Here is a 23,914-nt window from a genome sequence, read left to right as displayed (position 1 = left end):
GTTGGTTGACATATCCCAAATTGATAGTGGGTTTCATGGTTATCCATACACTTCATTATTTACAAGACTTACATATATCCTTATCGTTTTTTAAGTGCCAATTCTTTCCTTGATTGTGTTTTAATTTAAGATAGAATCTATCCATACGGTGATTACGCTCATTAGATTGGACATTTTCAATGGTGCAATTATGGTAGAGCTGTTTAACTCATTTTTTGTGAATTCCAGAATGTTATATAAGATTTAAGAACTTCAACAAGTTTTCGTAAAAAGTTTAATAATTTCGTGAAACTATGTAAAAAGTAATTATTAAGTTTAATAATTTCGTAAACAATTTTGTTAGGAAATTGCAAATTTCAAATGTACATGTGCTAATGTTCTTGCAAATTTCAAATGTACATGTGCTAATGTTCTTACATGTTTAATTGATGGATAGCTAATGTTCTTACATGTGCTATCATGCAAGGATCTGCCGACGCTTGCTATAGCACACACACACACACAATAATATGCAAGTAAAAATTACCATTTTTTCAAGAGTGGTAGTTAATAACAAAATTCATAGCTCATAAAGAAAAGAACATATAAAATTAATTTGATAATAAAAAATGAAAACTGGGAAAAATAGATTATAAGTTCGAATTTTCTGCTAACAAAATTAACATACTATTGAAAAACGTACCCTTAAAAAATATTTTGTATGAATATGTGATTGAAATAGCTAGGCTTTAGTTTTTGTTTGGAGCCACAGAATAGTGGCCGTCAAAAGAAAGTGAGCAAGTAGATCTATGCCTACGTGCGTTGCTTAGATTTGGAGGGGTTGTGCATTTTTGCAGGATGGATCTGTGTACCCAATATTCCTCTGAAATAGAGCAGTAGTCTTCTCTGAAACACTCTTCACAATGTGCAACTCCAATTGTATGTGCCCCGCAAAATGCATTTTATATACATTTTGTTAAAGAAAGTGTGTACATGTAATAAGAGTGTTATGTCACTGTGAAAGGGATCGAATATTTCTGACACAGATACAAGATCAATTGAGGCCATGGCTGACAAACTGATGGGTCATATGGGCTTCCTAAACGGCTCTGAAGTCCAAGTTATTTTTAATAAAAAAAATTCATCAAACCATCAACTAAATTTTATGACTATTATTTTATTTATTATTATTCAATTTGTATGAAAATTTACCAACCACTTTATCATTATATTATCTTCCATTAATAAAAAAAATCAATGAACTAATTTTCGTATATCGATAGTTTTAAAAGTATTTGCACTTTATAAAATTTTACACCAATAATATTTATCATTTATGCATTTTATTTTCCAAAACGTACTTATTAATTTATACAATACAAACCTATTTTAAAAAAATAATTAAAAGTTGAGTCATATTTTCCCATCATCAATGAGGTAGAAGATATTATATATTCCAAGTGCCCATTTTTCCCCACTGATATCATGTTCTTACCTTAAAAAAAAATTATTTATTTATTAAGCCAATTTGACTTTAGGAAAAAAGCAATATAAATCTTCCGCGTTCATGTGCATATTGGTTGAAAAATATGTTAGATGAAATCCAATGTATATTTTTTCCTTTAACATGAAAATCCAAAGTGTATATAGTTGCAATATCTAAATGATATATCAAGGCTGCTAAAATTCTAAATCAAATATAATATCCCACATTATACAATCAAGCGGAAGCCAAAAAAAAGTAAAAACAAATAAGAAAGAGTAATATTTAATAATATAGTATTTTTAAAAATTATAATTTGAGTAAATAGGTTTTTTCATATTTAAGTAAATAGTCTATGCATTAAAAATATAAAAAAATTTATAATTTATATTTTTTATCTAATTATAAAATGTTATATGTTATAAATTTATTAATTTTTACAATAATTATTATAAAAATCACATCAATAATAATTTTTAATTAATTAGATATATAAAAACATTTGCATGGTACATAAAAATTAAATTATTATAATTTAATTAGAATATACTAAAAAAATTTAAGATATTTATGAATTTAATGTTTATGCAATAATAATATAAAATAATTTTATACTCTCATCCCATCATTATTTAAATCATTTTAAGATAATTATTCTAAAAATCAAGAAACTTATATATCCCACATGATAAATTATAATTGAATGATTGTATAAAAGAAAATTTCTATGTATCATTATTACTTTGCAAACTGAAATGATTGTTTATTGATCAAACAATAAATTTAAAAAATAAAAAGGGTAATATTTAAAAAAAACGTACTAAATTCCGAAAAACTGTGTCCGAAACAGTGATCATAACAAAGGTATCAACCGTCATAACTAACCGTTCCCACGCAACCAACCAAAATAAAATAATCCCTTTCATTGTCTGTTTGCATGACAGTGTTTCAGTTCCATGGGCAAGAACAAAAAAGTTGAACAACAAAACAAAGTAATAATTGTAGAATACAAGGTTTCAATGTACTGCAATGCATGTGAAAGAACTATTGCCAAAGTCATCTCCAAGTGCAAAGGTGCGAATTCATCATCTTCTCTTAATTTATTGTTTATGTGTGTGTGTGTGTGTATAATTGTGTAACTAGTACGCTTTTGTTAGGAGTGGAAAAGTTCATTACCAACATGAACGAACACCAGGTGGTGGTGACGGGTCGGATTGATCCCATGAAAGTATTGGAAAAATTGAAGAAGAAAACGGGAAAGAAAGTGGAGATTGTGTCTAAGATGGATGATCATGAAGAGCCAGACGACGAATCGGATAAACTTGTTATAATGCATCAGTTCGCGCCTGAAAATGATAGTTGCATAAACATCCAAACCATGATGATGTTCAGTGATGAGAACCCAAATGCATGTGCAGTAATGTAGGGGTTTATTAATATTAGATAGTTTCGATTATTCATATCATTCTTTGATATATAATGCTGTATTTGTAAGGTCATCCTCTTCGATCTCTACGACTTTTAGAGTCAAATAAATTAACGCCATATACGTGATACTGTATAAAATCATTTTACTTTTTATCATGTTCATATATGTACCTACATCAAAAAAGATATATATGAAAATCAAGGGAGGCTACTTTTGTCGTCCCATATATTTTTTAGGGAAAGAACTAAAAAGAATTTTGTCGTCCCATTTTTATTCAAACAGAAATAGGTGATTTATCCTTCTTATTTTTTTTTCTTTCACCAAACTCAAACCAAGACTTTATTTTAAAGAAATAAACTCCTTTCTAATTGTACCATATGACATGGTAGTTGACATCTTGATTTGTTTATTTATAGATGTAGCTTTTTTTCTTCTTTTTTTTGTTGGCATTGAAGGATTGGGACACATGTGATGCATTTCATGGGTTGTCCACTTGTCCTCCTCATGTTCTTAATTTACGTGTGCAAAGTTTTAGCCGCGCGCTTCCTACTAAACTAAAAAAGCGCACTAGATTAGCACCAAACTGAACATTAAGCTATATGCACCGCACATTAATTCATAGTGCACTTTGTCATCATGTCATACATATATATCTCGTGAATGCTTTTAAGGTCAAGAAAAACTTCTAGCCTCGGCAAGAATTTATAAATTACCTATTAATAAGAAATTTTTGAATTTGAATCCAAGTTACTCAATTATCGTGAACCAAAAAGGTGACTAAGACAAAAGAATTGTAAAGGATTTCATAGGTATAATGTCAGCATAGAAATATATAATAAATATAACTTACAGACATTATGACTCAAGTACTAGAAACTACAAAGATGAAATAACTAATCTCATGGTCCATTTTGGTCCAGTTTGAAATATGTTAATTACAACTAATTAGACCATTGCAGAATTATCTTTAATATTTATTTGCAAATTATTATGTGTGCTAATGAATTTATCATGTCAATTAAAAAAAACGCCTTTTTTTTAAACTTAATCGGGTTAAGTATAAATAGAGTCCAATCTCTAGAACAGATAAAATAAGAGAAGAGAGGGCAAGACAAGTATGCTTCTTAATTTGTGAGATCCTCATAATATTTCCATCATCTTTGTTTTAGGTGGGGGGGAAGAGAGTTATTTAATTTTATAGGTGACGAAATCTGAAACTTCGATAAGGTCAATTTTATAGGTCAAGCTTTGACTCTGGCAGACATTTATACCAACAAAGACAAAGGCAGTGTTTGTTTGCCATGAACCAATTTCCACAGCAAATTAGCAATGTTTGCTTTCTTCATCTTCACGTCAGATTTCAAATTCAGTTTAGACCATGTCAGAAAGGCTATTCTTTTGCACTTACATAAAAGTTCAGATTTTTCTCCTTTATAACTAGTTGTTTTACCATATGACGACCTGCATCATATACTTCAAAATTTCACAGTATTACATTACTTTTTCATATTATATTACACGTGGTGAATCATGTTATGCATTGTACATCGTGTAAAGTGAAAAATTGAACCCCTTAATATTTCTAAGACATGACCTCTAGTGCCTCTCTTGTTTGTCCTAGTATGTTGAACACTGTTGCTGCTATGTGAGATGGTGTAAGACCGGCTAAAGACAATTGGTCAGCAGGTGATCCATGGTCGATATAACGATCCGGAAGAACTATTGGCCTCCACTGCATAGATGTCATGCAAAGCTTATGAGTTTTGGGCAGCTAGTAAAATGTTCATAGAAAATTCAAAGATGCACAATACTAATAGTTCACAATGAATTTTTTTTTTTGGTTCCTTACCTTCAATTTGCCATCTATAAGGCCATCAAGGGCCATGAACTGAGCAACATGAGAACCAAATCCTCCAATTGATCCTTCTTCAACTGTAATCAAAACCTCATGTGATTTTGCCAGGCTGCGAATCAGGGAACGATCCAGTGGTTTGCAGAAACGTGCATCAGCAACTGTTACACGCAAACCATGATGTTCCACTAAGGAAGCTGCAGCCAAACAGTTCTGAACAGCTGATCCATAGCCCAAGAGAGCCACTCTTTCCCCTTCAATCAATATCCTACCTTTCCCAATCTGATACAATATGATAACAAAAACATCAAATGGATTTGCAAAACTATTCCTAATAGTCTCTACGAGGATGTGTATGGGGATATAATCCTGACTTTACCTCAAGAGGAGTTCCTTTATTTCCAGTTGGTAGTTGAACACCAATGCCATTTCCCCTTGGATATCGGAAACAACTAGGTCGATCATTAATGGCTGCTGCAGTGGCAACCATGTGGAAAAGTTCGGCTTCATCAGAAGGAGCCATCACCACCATGTTAGGCAGGCATGCCATAAATGTGACATCAAAAGAACCACAATGTGTGGGACCATCTGCTCCAACTAATCCAGCCCTGTCCATTGCAAATCTTACAGGCAGCTTCTGCAAATCCACATCATGCACCACCTGTAGAATGGAGATGGAACACATGCTTTCAGAATTGATTTTTAAGTTAATGTTATGGTGGTATATTGATCATGTCTTGACCACTAAAATTCATTGTCTTATCATTTAACAGATCATAGAGCAGAAATTTTTCCTATGTAAGGAGAGGAGTAGTTATCCTACCTGGTCATAAGCCCTCTGCATGAATGATGAGTAAATTGCACAGAAAGGTTTAAGACCTTCACAAGCCAGACCTGCAGCAAATGTAACAGCATGCTGTTCTGCTATCCCCACATCAAAGCATCTTGTTGGGAAACGGCGATGGAAGAGATTCATGCCAGTTCCACCTCCCATAGCAGCATGGATTGCAACAACGTCTTTGTCAGCTTCGGCTTCTGCAATCAAAGCTTCAGCAAAGTATGTTGTATAAGACCGAGTGGTAGCCTTGGATTTGAATTGCTTCCCAGTTGGTGGATCAAACTTGGTAACCCCTGCAAAATCAAACCAAGTCATATGTCCGTGAGGAATACAGCAAGTCAAAGCCTATAGGTAACAAACATTTTTTTTCAGATTATGAAAATTAAAAATTTAGTAATTCTTCCTTTACCATGGTATTTGTCAGCTGCCTTTTCTGCATATGGGTATCCACGGCCTTTTTCAGTGATAACATGGATCAATACAGGACCGGTTGTGTTAGTGCTTTTAACTTCATTGAGAATGGCAACAAGATCATTTATGTTATGACCATCAACAGGACCAATATAGTAGAGTCCAAGCTCTTCAAAAAGTGATGATCCAGAACCACTGATCATGCCACGAGCATACTCGTCAACTTTTGCAGCCAATTCATGCATAGGACCTCCAATTCGTTTAGTAACTCCCTATAAAATATCATTATGTCAAGACTCAGTATCAATAATACTTTGTGGCTGCACATCCCTCGTTGATAAACTCATGAACTTGCATCACTCACCTTGGCAACCTCTCTCAATTCTCTAAGAGGCCTATTTGATTGTAATCTACTGAGAGCGCTACTCAAGGCTCCTACAGGTGGTATGGGTCCGTCAAGAGTAGCAGTTGGTAAAGAGACCTGTTTGTTGTCATTTAGAATAACAATCATGTCAGAATCAAGATATCCAGCATTGTTCATGGCTTCATAAGCTTGGCCTGCTGTCATGGCACCATCACCTATAACAGCAACCACGTTATTCTTTCTTCCCTTCAGATCTCTCCCAACAGCCATTCCTGTTGATTCGATAAAACTTCAAAAGTTAAAGCCAAATCACAAACTCCCAATGTTAAACAGGAAAGAACAAGCCCATAATACCATCTTCCAATTATATCATTCATGTAATATTTTGAATTTAATTTGTATGCACCATTAATGTAAAAGTCTTTACACAGTTAACCAGTCAAAAAACACGATGATAAGTATGAGTTTTAAAAATAATTATTATAAAAGTCAATAAATTTATCCTACATCACAATTTGTAATTAGATGATAGTACATAAACTGTCTTACTCATTTTTTTTATTTAAGCAATTCTTTAATTGAAAGTTGAAAGACAGAGAGCAGACAGAATGAGTACCAAGTCCGGCTGAAATAGTGGTGGAGCTGTGACCAGTGCCAAAACAATCAAATTCACTCTCGGAACGTTTGGTGAAGCCAGACAAGCCATTTGTCTGCCTCATGGTATGCATCTTGTCCCTCCTACCGGTGAGTATCTTATGCGGGTAAGACTGCAAAATTCAAACAAGGTTGTCCAATTTAGAACAAGTAAAGCAAAAGTAGCAGGAAGTTGACAACCAAACCAACCTGGTGACCAACGTCCCAGAGTATCTTGTCCTGAGGGGCATTAAAGACATAGTGGAGTGCAACGGTGAGTTCCACCACACCAAGACTTGAGCCCAAATGGCCCCCAGTTCTAGAAACACTGAAAATAACATCAGAACGCAGTTCATCTGCGAGTTGTTTCAGCTCCTGCATCAATCAATCCTTTGACATAACCATTATATAATATTATAATGTAGATGGGTTTGAGTTAGAGTGAGCAGCGTACATTGGTAGAGAGATTTTTCATATGAATAGGATAGTTGACGGTGTCTAGTAGCGGAGTTGGCGGTCTCTGGGAATAATACTCTCCTCTCTCTCTCTCGGATAGTGATGCATATACCCCACTTGACCTTTTCTTAATCTAAATATATATACACCCATTGACTAATTCAGCAATAAACAAAGGTAGTTATAAAAGAGGAGGCATTGCATTCATAAATGGCAGTAACCTGGTTGAGCCTGTGAGTGTAGGAGAGGAAATGAAGACCCCATTGAGGAAGTGATTTTCGAGGATCAGAAGGTGTTACTCCGACAGTGCGGTATGAAGAGAGTGAGGAGAGATCCATGAGAAGCAGAAAGAAAATAAATTGAAGAACGCAGGAGGGATTGATTTGATTCTACGTTTGCTGCAACAAATAAATAAGAAGCGTGGTGCTGAGTAGTGATGTGATGTGTTGTGTCATTGGGCCATTGGGCCACGCCACCGGAAATCATAAGTGGATAGATTCATTGGATAGACGGATAATGGGTATGCCAATTTCCCATGCCGCGTTTCTACACAACACATCACATCACTCACCGTCCTTCTTTGTTCCTTTCCTCACAATGCACCATTTTTAATGCTTCTTTTCTTATATGTCGTGTGTACGTTCAACTCTTCATATTCTATAAAAGTAAAAAATTATTTGTCTTTTTAATATCTAATTCGATAATAATTGCGCTCTTAAAATATAAAATTTATTTCATAAAAATGTAAAAAAAACGATAAACAAAATCAATCATTAATTTATATTAGTGGAATTAATTTTACATGTTCTTATTAGGTACTCCTACGCTTCCAAAATACTAATATTATACTTAATTTCTTTTATATTATCATAAACATTTCATCACAGTTCTATAAATTACAATTCAAATGATGGATACATAAAATGTAAACAAAGAAAATAAATTAATATATATTGACTAGTATAATTAAAAGAAAAAAAATTTAATGATATATCTTTGATTTATATTTGACATTCACCTATTTTTTTTTTCACTGTGGATCAAGTAGTACCTTCCATCACAACTCCATTCTCAAATCAAATATCAAATTCCAAAGAGACAAGTGTGAAACCACCTGTGCTTTTGATAAAATAAAAAATAAAAACACTTCTTTTGCATTCCAAAAAAAAAAAAAACTAGATTTCGGTTTATTTTTTCCGGCAAGGTGTCTAAAAGAGTCAAACTGAAAATTCTTGTCCACTAGGCAAGGTTGACTACTCTAGTCATCGTGGCTACGTACGAATTATAAAGTTCACTCCACTCACCCAATTAGATTAAACCTATCATAATGTTTGTAATTCGCTTAAATATGACTAAGTTCAACATAAATTAACACTACTTACACCAATAGAGTGTCTAAAATCCCATGCATATGCACGGAAAAAACAAATACAGTTAATCAAGGGGGAAAAAGAGTAAGCAGAATAATGAAGTATTTTCATTTTCTTGCAAGAATAATAATGAAGTATAAAACCAACAAATACATAGTAACATAGGACGATTGATAAATTAAAATTTACTTTTTAACATTATTATGAACAATGACAAGTCATGCACTATTGCCACTTGCTAAACCAGGACATTTGTGCTCTCCAAACTCCCAGCGTAAATAGATAACAAGTTAGAAATTTAGTTTATGATCAAGCTTTTTTTCAAAAAAATTCAAAAGCAGCCTGTTAAAAAAAAACACCATTCAATTACAAATCATCATCATATATATTAAATTTGACTTTGATAATAATCTCTTAAAATGCATGCCAGGACTAATTAATAGTTTAAAATTTTCCTTACAAAGGGTGCATATCTATTAAACTCTTTACTTCCATAAAAACAAAAACTCAAACAAACACATTTAATAAACCTTAAAAATTGATAATCTTATATTTTTATTAAAAAAATGGAAAAAATGTAACTTCAAAACTAAGTGAAATAACTTGAAAGAAAGAAATAAAAATAGAAAACTGCACACTTGAGAACTCCTAAGAAACTTTGGAATAAGAAATACTTTCTATTTTATTTTTAAAACTCTTCCTTTAAACGTTAACTTTGAAGTAGAAACATTTAAGCTTATAACGATGAACCAACCATATAAATAAATATAGAAATAATCCATGAACAAGTATCCGAAAATTTGTAAACTGATGAAAAAGTCTAATCTGAGTCATCCAAAATGACACACCAAGTCAAACTACCTTCTGATGGGGGTGTCTGTCACCTACGGAATACTAATATTAACATCACAGACTTTGCTTAGCTACAATTTTTGTATCTTTCAAAATGTCTGAGTTTTAGCTACAGTATGTGGTCACAGGAAAGACCGAATTAACCACATTCCACATTCCACATTCCAATCTCTGCCTGCTCACAAATCAGCGTGGACTGCAGAAGGAGAAACAACTAATCAAAGACTGATTTCAATTTCAATGAGGCTTAAAATACAAATCCGTGTGTAATTCTACAAGATATCATTTATTCAAACAAAAAAATAGTGTTTGCTTCAAAAATAGAATAGAATAGGCATATTTGAACTTCAAGGCAAACCAATCTAAAAAATACATGTCCGATTTCAGAACATGAATTTCCTGATGAGTGATTAATGTACAACATTCTGACAAAATATTCATTACTAATATACTAACAGCAAACTTTAACTTATAAAAGAGTTAATTATTAGTGTTTAGCCTCAGAAGGAAAGAGAAATGACACTTGTTAGTTTGTTTGTTTAAATGTTTTACATTTAGTACTAAAATCCCCAACTATAAAGTGCTGTAGTCTCCAATATTTGAGATTAAGTACTTAAAAGTTAATGAGTCTGATTCTAAAATCTAAAGTGCAAGGATTAATTAATGATTATATTCATCTCTACTGTTGAGGAGTCTTATTTGTAACTATGTGACCCTACTACCTGATTATATTTCCAGAATTCTAACTGCTTCAAACTCTTAAAGATTGTATTCTGACTAACAGAAATTTGATGTAACTATAATTGGAATTATGCCATATATTCAATCAATAAAAATAAAATTCATACCTGTATGACCGTGAACGAGACCTTGAAGGACTACGATCATTGCCCCTAGGACTCTCGGATCTGCTGGGTGTCTGATCCTTCTTGTCATTAGGACTCCGACCATTCTCCCTAAGACGAGGGGACTTCCTGTAGTCCTTCCCACCACTGGGAGAGAGAGACCTAGAATAAGATCTTGATCGCTCAGGAGAATAATAATCATCCCTACCCCTGCCGTCCCTATATGTCATCACGTCAGTGAGGATTCATCATTATCCAAACCAAAGTTAATAAAAATAGCTAAAACAACACAATTACATATACCACACATTAAAAAGGGAGAGAATACCAACCATAAGCATCTTATAAATCAATAGAGATCTGAATATGTGCAACTACAAGTTTTCAACAGAATACACATAATTAAGCACACAATCACTCAAACCAAAATTTTAATTTGTTTCATAAGTGATAACTAATACTTACTTCCTCTTCAAAATCTAATTAGCCAAAATATGACCTGTACCTGTACCTTTCTTTCCATAGTTTCTGGACAAATATATGACACTTGGATCCAAACACTGAGAGTTATGAATGATGTACTGCAAGATCAGCATCTGGTAACTTCATAGCTCTCTTTGTCCAACTTTCTAAAATCACAACTATCTTTCTTGCACAATGTCATCATATCTCTACCCGTATAAACTTTGGCTTCCATTCTTTGAAGATGTGATTTTCTTTGGCCAACTATAAGCTTTATATTCTTTCTTAACTGGATAGTATACGCAAAACAAGATATTAAACTAAATAAAATCTTCCTCACAGAAATTTTATAAAGGGAATCGGAAAAGAGTACTCATTTGAACCATTTCTTCAGCCACAAACCAAATACCACAAAGTAGGGAAAGCCCATGCCACTGGCACAAAAAGGCAAATTTGATATGGATATTTCTTATGGAGTCTTTGATAGCTACATAAGCAAGTAGCGCATCACTTTAAGCCTCTTTACTCGTTAATCTTTATTAATCCATCTTTAAAGTCTTCCAATTTCACTTTATTATCTGCATAAAGAAGACCATAAGCAGATATCATTCAATTCATTAAAACACATTCAAGGACTGTTGTCAAGGTCAAATGATTGGAAGCCGTTCTAATTGTAAGTAAACCTGCAAAGTATACTCTAGTTGAACAAGGGAATGGCACAATTATCAACATCAACATAAATCAGCTAGTCACTTTGAATGTCTAGCAAAGGACAAGATTGAAAGTTGGCAACAAAACAATATAAATGAAATACATCTATGACTCACACCAAAAGACATTAGTTTCATTCCATTGTGCAGCAACCAGTGTTGTCAAATAGCGGCTATCGCGGCGCTATCATGCTATAGTGTAGCAGGTTTTGGAGAAAACGCAATCGTGATGGCGTCACGGAACCACGTTGGGTCACGGCTGTACATAGTCAGTTTCCGACAAGGATGAATCCGGAGAGAAACTGCATCAACAGCGACGGCAACTGCACATTTAGGGTTCATCGTGCTGACTGCTGAAAGAGGAAACAGGGTCGGAGCAGATGCGGAATTGGGGCAGTTCGGATTGCAGTGGTTTTGGGCTCGCAGAATGCACACAAGGGCCCAACAGTAGCCTTACTTATTGACTTTGTTAAAAGTTAAAATTCATTTTACTTTTTACTCTATTCTTTTTACCTTTACTCATGGACTTGGGCCCAACACTACCATTTCAACTTCAGTTCTACTTCTACTTCACGAGTTTTTTCAAGAGCATTCTAGAACCTCCCATTTCCTCTGATGTAGCCTTCTTCTTCGTCCAGCCTCTGTTTTTTTACAGGTAAGATAACTTTTTTTCTCTTTTGTTTAATACTTCTTTCTTCTTCTTCGTCCAGCATTTTAACTTCTTTCTTCTTCTTCTTCCTCTGTTTTCTTGATGCTGGGGCAGGGGCAGGGGCAGGGGCAGGGGCAGAGCACAATGAATAGATGTTTTCTTGACACTTTTAGCTTTTTTTGATTATATGCCTTATTGGGACTTTTTAGCTAATTAGCTTATTTTAATTATGTGCCTCACTAGGACTTGTTTAGCTAATTAGCTTTCAGCTGTTTATAGCATTTTTTGATTATATTGGGAAAGGGGCAGAGGAGAACGAACATATTTTGTCTTGAACAATTTAACTTTTGAGATAATATTATGTTAATGTTTGCCCAGCTTCTTTTTTTTGCATATAGCATGCTTTTTTTATACATATTTAATTGTTATATATATTCTATTTCAACCGCTATGTGGCTTCCGCTATATTCTATAGCAGATTTTCAGCTTTCTGCTATTTTCTGCGATCCACTATTGACAACACTGGCAGCAACATAAACAGCTTAAAAGTAAGGTACAATGCACCAGCACCATTTACAATAAAAAAGAAGACATCCAGTTCAAAGAGATATTTAAGGTGTGTATGTTACAGATAATGTATTACTCAAAGGCCTAAAACAGATTCAGGTCAGTAAGAATATCATATAATCTTAACTTCAACAGACAAATAAGTTGCAACAGAAACAAGAAATCTATAAAATAATAGTGTGATAAAATCAGCTAGCATCTACCAAACTCCAATTGGATAGTTTTTATTTACACTAAGAAAACAGGAAAAGGGTACAAACAGCAGATCTACTTTCACCACCTACAGCTCTCTGAGCAACTTTGATCATAATTCAACCAAACATCTCATTAATACATCAATCACTTGTGGCGATTAGAAAACTGTCATATTGCAGCTCAAATAAAAACACTCAATGCTAAGAAAATGCACGTATTTTCTTAAGTTCTATAAATAATATTTCAGTACCTAAATACTAGAAAATGTAGCACCACCGTCATTATAGTGAAAACTAGGCATTGATTCATACATAATACCCAAAAATTATGATATTGCTCAGTAATAAAATTTGGAATTTTTCACAATTTAAATTAATTAGCTATTTATTGTGTAAAATTCATACCTTGAATCATCCCTAGCTGGTGATGGAGACCGAGAATATGCTGCAAAAATAACATGTATGATAAACAAGGAATAGCTTCGAGTAGAAAGATTAAAACCCAAAATAAAAACTGAAAATTATTACAATATGAAAATGAAATAGAGATGGGTAGTTAAACTGACAACGATATCGGCGTCGTGGGGATCTAGTATGATTCCTCCTTCTACCACCTCCATATCGACCACTTATAACAAACACAAAAAGAAAGGTTCAATTTTAAAAAGTCCATCGGAGTAGATTTCCAATATTGCAAAATTGAAATCAATTAGCAAATCAAACTAGTCACACCTTCCTCGAGTGTTAACACGCATTTCTTGAGGAGTTTTCCTGTTTTCCTCAGCGAAAACAATCCTTATTTCACGTCCACCAATGATAGTATGATTAAGATGTTGCTTTGCCTCAGCTGCATCTTCACCATATCGATATTTCACAAATCCAAAGCCGCGAGGCTCACTACAAAATCAATTCAATTGAATTTCAAAGTTGTGAAAGCAAAATGCATTTATAAAAAAGCAATGTACGAGATAGGTGAGAGAGCAACAAGCCTAGCAGAAGCAGGTTGTATTGATAGAAAAGCAGAAATTACCCAGTGTAGTAATTTTTAGGTAGATAAACATCCTTCACAGGACCATAGCGCTCAAATGGGATCCTAAGATCCTCAGGCCTGCAATACAAATCGAAAATTTGACTTTGATTTCTTTATTTCCTTCACATTCAATAAACTTAACAGAGTGTGACGAAATAGAAGAAAGAGTTCATCAAGCAAGTACAATGCGATAGTGGAAAGAAGGAAAAAAAGAAAGTGAGAAAGGAGGTGACCTGGCATCAAGGGGAAGATTGCGAACAAGCAAGCCGGAAGGAAGAGGTGAGCGGCGGTCTCTGTAAGACCTGCTGTCACCGTAGCGATCGTCGACATAGCGGTTCCGTCCGCGCGGTGCCGGTGGGCTCCTGCTTCGCCGCCGGGGGCTATAGCTCCTGCTCCGGCTTCGATACCTTCCCATTCTGCCACACGGACAAACCCTAGCTTGCTTTCGGAGAAGACGCACAAGTAAAACCCTAGCCCAAGGGTAGGGAGCGAAGCGATGCGACAAAAGGAAACCACTAGCGTTTGGATTAAAATAACTAAATAAGTGTATTCGACCCGCTCCGGTTTAGTTGACTGACCTCTTGCGGGTCTAATTAAATCCGGGTAATCTTAGCCTTAGGCCCATTCCACGACACTCCCCGCACCGCTTACCAACCTTTTCAAATTTATTGACAAAAATTAATAACCAAAATTATTACAAAATACAAATAACAAATGATTAAACAATTTTTAAAACAATAAATTTTGGACGAAAAATTAGTTATTGAGTAGTATAGAATTAAATTTTTTTAAAAAAAAAAATTGAGATTAAAGAGTGAGAAAGAAATCAAGCAAAACCTTTTTAAATTCATTAAACTTATATTGCATTTTTCAAATACACTTACCTTATAATAAAAATTAATTACAGGATAGATGTTTCAAAACAATCAAGATACATGTTAGGAACCTAAACAGAAGAGGGGAGAGAAAAGCCTAGGAACCTCCAGAGCACAAGAAGGAAGAAATGGAAAAGGAAGTTGTATTTCTTTCTGCCTTTTTCATACAATCATGGCTCAATATATAACCTTCGTTACAGCATTCGAGATGCTACAGAGACACACGCACTACTCCTATAACAGAATTATTCTACCAAGCATATTCCTATTAAATGCTACCCACTCCCTCACTGCCAGCTGGTCTACCTCTAACGGCATTCGATCCTGTAGTGTTTTCGTTCCTATCAATACCATTCAAACCACTAACTTCATAAATTAATAGAAGACCAGTATTTAGATTTTAGATATAAGATTTCTAAAATAATTTATCTTTTAGCCAAACACGTACTATAAATACCACCTCAAACTCGTCATGTTTTTGCATGTCCACTGTGTTAGAGGAGCACAAGGCTGTTGATAATGGAGAAGCCAATTGGATTCAGGGTTTGCAAGATCCCTTCATTCAACATGGGAAGGATGCTGCTGCTGCCTGTAAAGATGTTGAATCTAATACAATAGTGGAAAAGGGATCCATCGGAATGGTTCTGTTTAGCACATTTGTTGCTGTTTGTGGTTCTTTCTCATTTGGAACTTGTGTAAGTATCTTTAAGCTTTCTGAAAATTGTATATGATCGCTAAAACCATGCGAGTCTCTTTATTTTCTAAGTGATAAACAATATACTGAAGTGCGGTGCAAGGCTCAAGAAAGAAAATTTCTGAAAACACTGTGCACTAAATGTCTGTTTCATTTTTTGTGTTTGTTTTCTGGGTAGGGACCAAACCAAAGTTACACTAAAAAATCAAAAGAAAAAAAAAAAGATTGTATCTTTAGCTCAAATTATTATTTTGGCGGGTGGGTTATTCAGCTTCCACTCAAGCAGCTATCAGGGAAGATCTTAATCTATCTCTTGCTGAGGTTAATATTTTTTGTGTTTGTTTTCTGGGTAGGGACCAAACCAAAGTTACACTAAAAAATCAAAAGAAAAAAAAAAAGATTGTATCTTTAGCTCAAATTATTATTTTGGTGGGTGGGCTATTCAGCTTCCACTCAAGCAGCTATCAGGGAAGATCTTAATCTATCTCTTGCTGAGGTTAATATTTTAGTTTCCTCTTCTTATTGACAAATGATTTATACCATATTATCTGAATTAAAGACAACTAATATTGTTTTGCGGGGGATGCAGTTTTCCGTGTTTGGTTCTTTAGTAACAATTGGTACAATGCTTGGGGCTATAACAAGTGGTCGGATTATGGATTTCATTGGCCGGAAAGGGGTATGTGAAATATAAATTCTAGATTAATTTATGCACTTTATAAGGCCTTTCAGTATTCATAAGCCTTGATTTTTATTGAGAAACAGGCAATGAGAATGTCAACAGGATTTTGCATAACAGGATGGCTAGCTGTTTTCTTCTCGAAGGTATTCATCTTCTGCAACAAATTCATCTTTAGAAAAATGTTGGAAAATGGAACTGAGGTTTCACTTGTGTTATTCTATCAACTACAGGATCCTTACTCACTTGACCTGGGAAGATTTTGCACAGGATATGGAATTGGAGTTATCTCATTCGTGGTAAGTGGTAACTAATTATAACAGTATAACCATAAAATTTTGTTTAGTTTTGTTCAAAAAGTTGCTTCTTGATTATAATATTTCAAAGTTGTAAAAAAATACCAAAATGGAACAGGTGCCTGTATATATAGCTGAAATAGCACCCAAAAATCTTCGTGGTGGACTTGCAACAACAAAGCAGGTGGGGGACTAACAAGAATCATCATGTTTGTTTCTTTGACTAAAAGTTAAGTATCATTGAGATGCATTTTGACCTTGACTCTAATTGTTCTGCAGCTTATGATTGTTATTGGAGCATCAATCTCATTCTTATTAGGAAGTTTCTTAAGTTGGAGACAGATAGCTCTAGCAGGTAAGTTATGATATTAGCTTTGATTGTTGCTTTTTAACCAGTTATGGAGGGATAAGGTCTGACACACTGTTGTCTTGGCTTGAACTTTGAAGGGCTTGTGCCTTGCCTTTCGTTGCTGATTGGTTTGCACTTTATCCCAGAGTCTCCCAGATGGCTGGTAAACATTAAGTTAGAATCTAAAACCAAACATTTCCTTTGTTTTCTTCTTCCAAATAAACTAAAAATAATTTTACTTTCAGGCAAAGGTTGACCTCGAGAAAGAATTTCAAGTAGCTTTAAGAAAACTCGGGAAAAGATGTTGATATTTCTCAAGAAGCTGATGAAATTCTTGTACTTCCTAAACTCCCTTAACTGATTGAGCATATTTAAAATGTTCCCTAATCAATTTGACATGCTTAATAAGCTGAGATGACTCTTTTTTGTGAATAGGATTATATTGAAACTCTTCAAAGCCTTCCTAAAACTAAGCTTATGGACCTGTTCCAAAGCAAACATGTGCGATCAATAGTTGTAAGTAACATACTTTTCTAGCAGAAGTTCAATCAGAGCGTGCAAGTAATCAGATGTTTCTAACAGTTTGTAATGATTTCAGATTGGAGTTGGATTAATGGTATGCCAACAATCTGTTGGAATTAATGGAATTGGGTTTTATACAGCCGAGACTTTTGTAGCAGCTGGTAAGTAAGGAAAATCACATACTGATTTTGAAAACTCAAAATAGCTCCTTGTTCTGTCTTATTTATTCCGCTGCTACTTGATTTGCAGGTCTTTCTTCAGGAAAAATTGGTTCCATAGCATATGCTTGTATGCATCTGATCCTTCTACGGATTTCACAGACAATTAATAATCATATATGGTATAATTATATAGCCTCAATTATCGGTTTCAACTTCATCTGATAAAATGAATGCCAGGTTCCATTCACTGTATTGGGAGCCACTTTGATGGATAAGTCTGGAAGAAGACCACTTATAACGGTAGATCTGTTTTTCATGCATTTGAATTTTTAATAGTGCCATCTAAAGAAAGTAAGGGGAGTAAGACGTTTGATGCCTAATAACAAGTGCCTTTATGCATGTAGGCTTCAGCAAGTGGGACATTTTTAGGCTGCTTTATCACTGGAGTTGCTTTCTTTCTCAAGGCAAGCTTTTAATAATAATTTTTTTCTCCAAATATTTAGTGTGAATATCTCAATTCTAAAATTTTGATTTATTATTCCATGGATCAGGATCAGAGCTGATTGCTTGATTGGGTACCAATATTAGCAGTTGCTGGCGTGCTGGTGAGTCTTCTTCTGAAGATGTTGTTGGGGTCATTCAGTAGTTAATTATGTAATCTTTAAACTCAAAGTCCGGTTTAACCTGAAATTCCATCACCTTTTTGGCACTGCTTGTAATCAGATCTACGTAGGGGCGTTTTCAATTGGAATGGGACCGGTTCCTTGGATAATAATCTCTGAGGTACGAGTCATTTGGCAAAACACATTTGAATGGTTTTGAGTACTAATTTTGCATATCTTTATGAACATTCTTTTTTTCCTTTTCCTGTTGATGGTGTTTGATAGGAAAATTCAAGCAATGTTCTAATACTAGTTTTCACATTGCAGATCTTTCCCATACACGTCAAGGGAACTGCAGGAAGCTTGGTGATTTTGGTGAATTGGCTAGGATCTTGGGTAGTTTCATATACTTTCAACTTTCTAATGAGTTGGAGTTCTCCTGGTAAGAAGAGTTTGTTAACATAGTTATTTCAACTTTCCATATGACATTAATAATAATTGGTAGTAACATATATTTCAAATCATTTTGGCCAGGTACTTTATTTTTGTATGCTGGATGTTCTCTTTTGACTATTCTTTTCGTAGCAAAGTTAGTCCCAGAAACCAAAGGAAAAACACTGGAAGAAGTTCAGGCATGCATCAATTCATAGAAGGAAAATAGAGAAACAAAGCTTGGATGGATAAATTCAGCAATTGCCTCCAAATGTTGTTCCCAAATCGCAGCCCGTGCCAAAAGTCCCAGCAGGAGGATCATGTGCAATTACTACTAGTCAAGTTCTTTTAGATTAATTTCGGCAAAAATTTAGTTTTGTCCAGTTTTTTAATGTAGTCATTGTAGTGGTTCACCCAAATGTTTCAATTTAGACAACTAAGAGTTGAGCAAACAAATAAGAATAATTTTCAAATATACTTATAATATCACTTTTCATTATACTTACAAATCAAACTAGTACGTTAAATTAGAAATTTAACTCCTCTAATTTATAATTTTAAATTTAGATAAAACTAAAGTTCTCTTCCATAGGATAAATATTTATTTTATACCCTTAAAATTTATAATTCATAAATATCTTTAAAGATAAAAAAATATAGTTATAATAATGTTATTTTAAATTATTGATATATAGTTATAGATTACCTTTTTTATAAGTTATAATAATAAATAATTACTAGTGACGTGGTAACAAGTATAACAGCAGAAACAGGAAAAGGAGAGAGATAGAGAGGGTTTGTTTTGTTCTTATTGTGTTGTCTAATTGAGAATAGAGAAAGGAATGGGTTCAGCGACATCAAGGATTGTGTTCCGCATTGTGGTGGTGGCGCTTCTGCTTCTTCTTCTCTTCTACATCGGTCGCCCTCTGTATTGGAAAATCTCTGCCACCGTCCACGACATCCGCAACAACAAGCAAACTGTCAGACAAGGTTAGGCTCCTTTCTTCCAAATTCTCTCTCTTTAATTCCCCTTCTCTTTTTTTCCTTCCAATTACCCTTCTTTCTCTACTTCAGGTCTTTCCCAAATCGTCATGGAGGCTCAGAAAACGGTGGGTTGGTATCACGACGAGTCTGACTCAGGGATTCGTGCTAATAACAGAAAGTTGCTTCTTCATAAACCCCTTTCCACAGTTTTTGCTTAGTTAGATAAATACATGTAAGCCAGATTTTCTTTTTTTTTTCCTTTCATGATTCTGTGATTTGCTTATCTGGTTTGTATCTTATACGGACAATAATGAGGTAGACGAATCGAATCTTATTCAATTACATAATGACCATCATATTCTAGATTTAGGGGTTTTCCTCTTTTGTATTTTTAAGTGTTGGGAAGGAAGGGTAATGACGTGTTTGGGTTATAATTTATCCTTTTTCAAGGGGGGGAAAGGGTGAATAATTTGGATTTGGTAATGAATCAATGAAAAAGTTAATCCGTTCAGTCAAATTGTTCATCAAATTGGCATCAGTTATTCACTGACACTGATTGTTTAACTTCGTGTGTGTTATGCACTCAAAGTATTGCAAGATTGTTGATTGAACCTTGGCTTAAAGTTTTAATATTCAGTGTAATCAAACCATCAAACTGTTGCAGTTCTTAAGAGTTACGGAGTTAGTGTGGTTGGATGACTAAAACCAGATTACTGAGAATACCCATGAACTTTATTAGATTGAGACTTCTTAAAGTTCAATAATTTGGGAAGGGAAAGGTTGATTTGGTTCATAGGATTAGGAGTAAGATGGAAATAGGCAAGTCCATCTCATGGACCAATTGTTTCCTTCAGGCTTATGCATTAGAATATCTATTTAGCCTAGGATGAGGTGTTTTTTTTTTTCTTCCTTTAAATGGTTTTCACAATTTTTTGGGTCTCTTCTGCTTCATTCAGATCCTCAAAACTTACATTATAAGTATAGGTTCCTTTCCTTTAGAAGGGAGAAGTATGTCCCAGGATGTAAAAGAGGCTTATACCTTAAGCAGCTTGATGTCAGGGTCTGTTAAATGTGGATATTATCGTTTAGGATTTTTGACAGAGATCTAAGATTCTGTCATCTATTATCACTGCATTACTGGGTTTTTATATTCTGCCTGTGGTGGCATAAATGGAATATGTTTAGCTATCTTGAACGCTGGCTTGGGTTTGGATCTGGTGGCATGCCCAAGGCAATCAAAGTTTGATCTTGTTTAGCCTTCTGCTATGCATTCTTGCATGGTTGGTAGAGGCTGATATGGCTTAGGAGTGCCACCACAAGCTAATTTTCTGATCAATAAATTAAACACGTTGCCAATTTCCCTCCATACGAAACAGAAGCTGACAATGATGATAATCGAGTATAGATTGCTGATGTTGCTGGACTGCTGCAATTATATTGTGTTACTTTATAGGATATACTGACTAACCTTATTTTCTCCCACAAACTAACTACACGTTGTTGGTGGGGGAGACGGGGTTCATGTAAAATACATCATAGTTTAAGGTGAATCCACGAATATGTGGCCCATGATTATCAATATCTGGTTTAGAGAGTTTTTTTTTTTTTTTTTTGTACATACAGACATGTAATTATCAATATCTGGTTAGGCAACCATCTTGCTGTCTTGTTGGTTTTTGTTAGGGAATGGATCATTCATTTCATGTCAAGTTTAACATAAAAATAAAATATACTCGAATGGTGTGCTGATCGAGTTGTGGACAGGAGAATGCTTGAATCTATATAAAACAAAAAAACAAAAAACAAAACCTGGTTTAGATGCATAATGGAAATAGAGGTACGTCAGCAGCTATACTTTTTATGACAATCTTCCTTAGAGATTTACTTTATGATTGGTTAAAATTTATTGAAAATCATTAATTTTGATGAGTTTTACTTCTCATTTATATAAATTAGGAAGAATTATCAAATTAGAAAAACCTATTAACACGTTAGAGAAAATCTTAGAAATAGAGTCTTAGAGAGACAAAGAGTTACTAATATTTCTCATGGAGATATGTTTCCATTATATAATACTAGGGGAAACACATTTCGTGCCTAACTGATTTTTTATGTATTTTTTAAATAAAAAGAAAGATAATGAAAGTTAATGATGGTGTGTGAAGATAATAGTTATTATAGGGATAAAATAGTAATAATGGATGTAGTTATATGGATGAAATGGGTATAAAAATATTTACACCAAAATACTCAATTACCTTTACATATAACTAGGTGAAAAAGAGAGGTACTTTGTGTTTCTATCTTTATTTAAAAAAAAAAAAAAAAAGTAGTTAAAAAAAGTAGTGATAGTTTTTTTTAGGAAAAAATGACAGTAGTTACATCTTAAAGGTTCATGAAAGAAATAAAAATAGTTATATACAGACATGTAATTCGCTTGTTTACAATTATTAGTGTATTAAATTTTTATTGCTGTCCAAAATAGATACTAGTATTCAGGTCAATAGCTGACCACTCATCAATAAAAATATCTACTTAACATAATTTATAGACTCTCTCCATTATCCAAATATAGATGATTAATGATGATCTCAATAACTTGATTAAATAGAAATATTTTAATCTAAACAAAATATCAATTAATATTTTGTAGTGGATGTACACTAACCTTAAACATCTATTAGTATAGTTTAGTAACAGAGAGTGACGCTCTTGTAAATGCTGCTGTCCATGCAACCCAACCACAGTAGGGGCTTGTTGATCTCCATTTAATTGCTTTTTAAAAGAATTAATAGTGAAGTTAATTAGTAAATACTGGAATTTCAATAAATTCTTTACTGATTATTAAAAGATAATTTGAAATTAAACATTGAACTAATTAAGATTTTACAACGAATTACTCTTCGGTAAAAAAAACAACGAATTACTCCTTCATTTAATTATGCACGGAACCCAACGTCAACTATATTTAATCATGCGTGGGACCCAACGTCCAAATATGATCGACACCATCGTTTGCAAAAAGCCTAAACTTAAGTACGTCTCAGTTAGTCAATTTTGACAGCTTCGACTTTGACATACCACCATTTATGGAGCGATGCATAGTTCGTGTCGTGTGTTTGTTTAAGGCGCGTGTCTAATTTGTAAAGTTTTTATATAATCGGAGTAATAGCATATGATCTGGAATATCGTTAAGAAGAATGAATAGTGTTTAAAATACAAAACTATACAGTAAAAAAATAAAAACTATAATGATTAGTTTCTGAAAATCTTCTTTAAAATATGCAATCAAACCCACTGTAAGTTTTTTATTCATGAATAATAATAATAATAATAATAATAATAAGAGTGTATATTTAATGTACTGGCAGTTGTGCCCACTGTCCATGTGTATAAAAATGGATCGATTATATTTTGATAACAAAAAATTTAAACACTTAATCAATAATTTTTTTTTCTTTCTATCGTATTACATCATCAATCAAATTAATTATTTATTTTTTATCTCTTTGTTTCCTTTGAAGTTGTACACAACTCAAGGTTATTTCAGAAATGCTTTTCAAAAAACAAAATGTGACATTGGGTCAACAACAATTCTCCTGTATATTTTCTTTTTCTTTTTCTCTTTCTTACTATAGATATAAAATAGCATTGTAAATCCATAAAACATTCTCCTTACCCTAAGAATTATGGAGCCTCCGGAGTTCAATTATGGATCTTCTATGGTATTGAATGGTTTGTATTAATTTACCCATAATTGTTTAAATTTTGTTTACAAAAGAAACTTAATACAGAAGGGTGAATTAGATCCATGCAGTTTCATAAATAAATAAGTGTACAGGACGTAAATGCGGCTGAGCATAATCCTTTTTGCCTGAAAATAGACAGCAAATACCAAAAATTATTATACAAGCGGTTCTATATTTAAATTCCTTAACTATATTTGAAATCCAATTTCTTATTTGTACATAAAGTCATAAGACATTATTTTATTTCCAAATGATTAATTACTGTATTTCTAATTTGGAAAAAAAAAAACAGCAAATGATAGTAATCGATTTCTAGAGAGAATAATAAAATGCTAATATATAGAAATATTTAGGTATTATTAATCTTTCAATTCTTGAATGTGATGATTAGAGTACGAGTCACATGCATCTAATGTCACTTTCACCGGGTTTTTTTTTTTCTCGATG

At 33.6% G+C, this 23,914-nt stretch overlaps 3 protein-coding genes and 1 pseudogene across 4 annotated transcripts; 2 read left to right on the top strand and 2 right to left on the bottom strand.

Annotated features, from left to right (window-relative positions):
- Positions 1–4,295: 4,295 nt before the first annotated feature.
- On the bottom strand, positions 4,296–7,842 carry LOC114392810 (probable 1-deoxy-D-xylulose-5-phosphate synthase, chloroplastic). The gene is made up of 10 exons (XM_028354034.1): positions 7,667–7,842; positions 7,444–7,578; positions 7,200–7,364; positions 6,973–7,123; positions 6,357–6,628; positions 5,991–6,264; positions 5,567–5,874; positions 5,123–5,404; positions 4,741–5,025; positions 4,296–4,623 (listed from the first exon to the last, which is right to left on the bottom strand). Exons 1-10 carry the CDS (start codon positions 7,781–7,783, stop codon positions 4,474–4,476), a joined length of 2,139 nt encoding a protein of 712 aa, XP_028209835.1. The 5' UTR covers positions 7,784–7,842; the 3' UTR covers positions 4,296–4,473.
- A 1,706-nt stretch (positions 7,843–9,548) lies between these two features.
- LOC114392825 (serine/arginine-rich SC35-like splicing factor SCL28) lies at positions 9,549–14,650 on the bottom strand. Of its 2 annotated transcripts, none has more exons than XM_028354054.1 (7): positions 14,358–14,650; positions 14,125–14,202; positions 13,827–13,991; positions 13,661–13,722; positions 13,500–13,539; positions 10,516–10,722; positions 9,549–9,863 (listed from the first exon to the last, which is right to left on the bottom strand). In XM_028354054.1, the coding sequence occupies exons 1-7, from the start codon at positions 14,537–14,539 to the stop codon at positions 9,854–9,856; spliced, it is 744 nt and encodes a 247-aa protein (XP_028209855.1). In that variant the 5' UTR covers positions 14,540–14,650; the 3' UTR covers positions 9,549–9,853. The 2 variants fall into 2 exon arrangements, with proteins under 2 accessions (XP_028209855.1, XP_028209854.1); XM_028354053.1 differs by having other exon boundaries at positions 10,516–10,731; positions 14,358–14,649.
- A 397-nt stretch (positions 14,651–15,047) lies between these two features.
- On the top strand, positions 15,048–18,960 carry LOC114392826 (annotated as a pseudogene).
- Positions 18,961–19,489: 529 nt separating this feature from the next.
- LOC114392719 lies at positions 19,490–20,106 on the top strand. The gene is made up of 2 exons (XM_028353938.1): positions 19,490–19,724; positions 19,809–20,106. The coding sequence occupies exons 1-2, from the start codon at positions 19,577–19,579 to the stop codon at positions 19,934–19,936; spliced, it is 276 nt and encodes a 91-aa protein (XP_028209739.1). The 5' UTR covers positions 19,490–19,576; the 3' UTR covers positions 19,937–20,106.
- Positions 20,107–23,914: the final 3,808 nt, after the last annotated feature.

The sequence above is a fragment of the Glycine soja genome, chromosome 17 (genome assembly GCF_004193775.1).
Source record: "Glycine soja cultivar W05 chromosome 17, ASM419377v2, whole genome shotgun sequence".
In the NCBI taxonomy this organism is placed as follows: domain Eukaryota; kingdom Viridiplantae; phylum Streptophyta; class Magnoliopsida; order Fabales; family Fabaceae; genus Glycine; species Glycine soja.
This window is presented reverse-complemented; position numbering and strand designations above follow the sequence as displayed.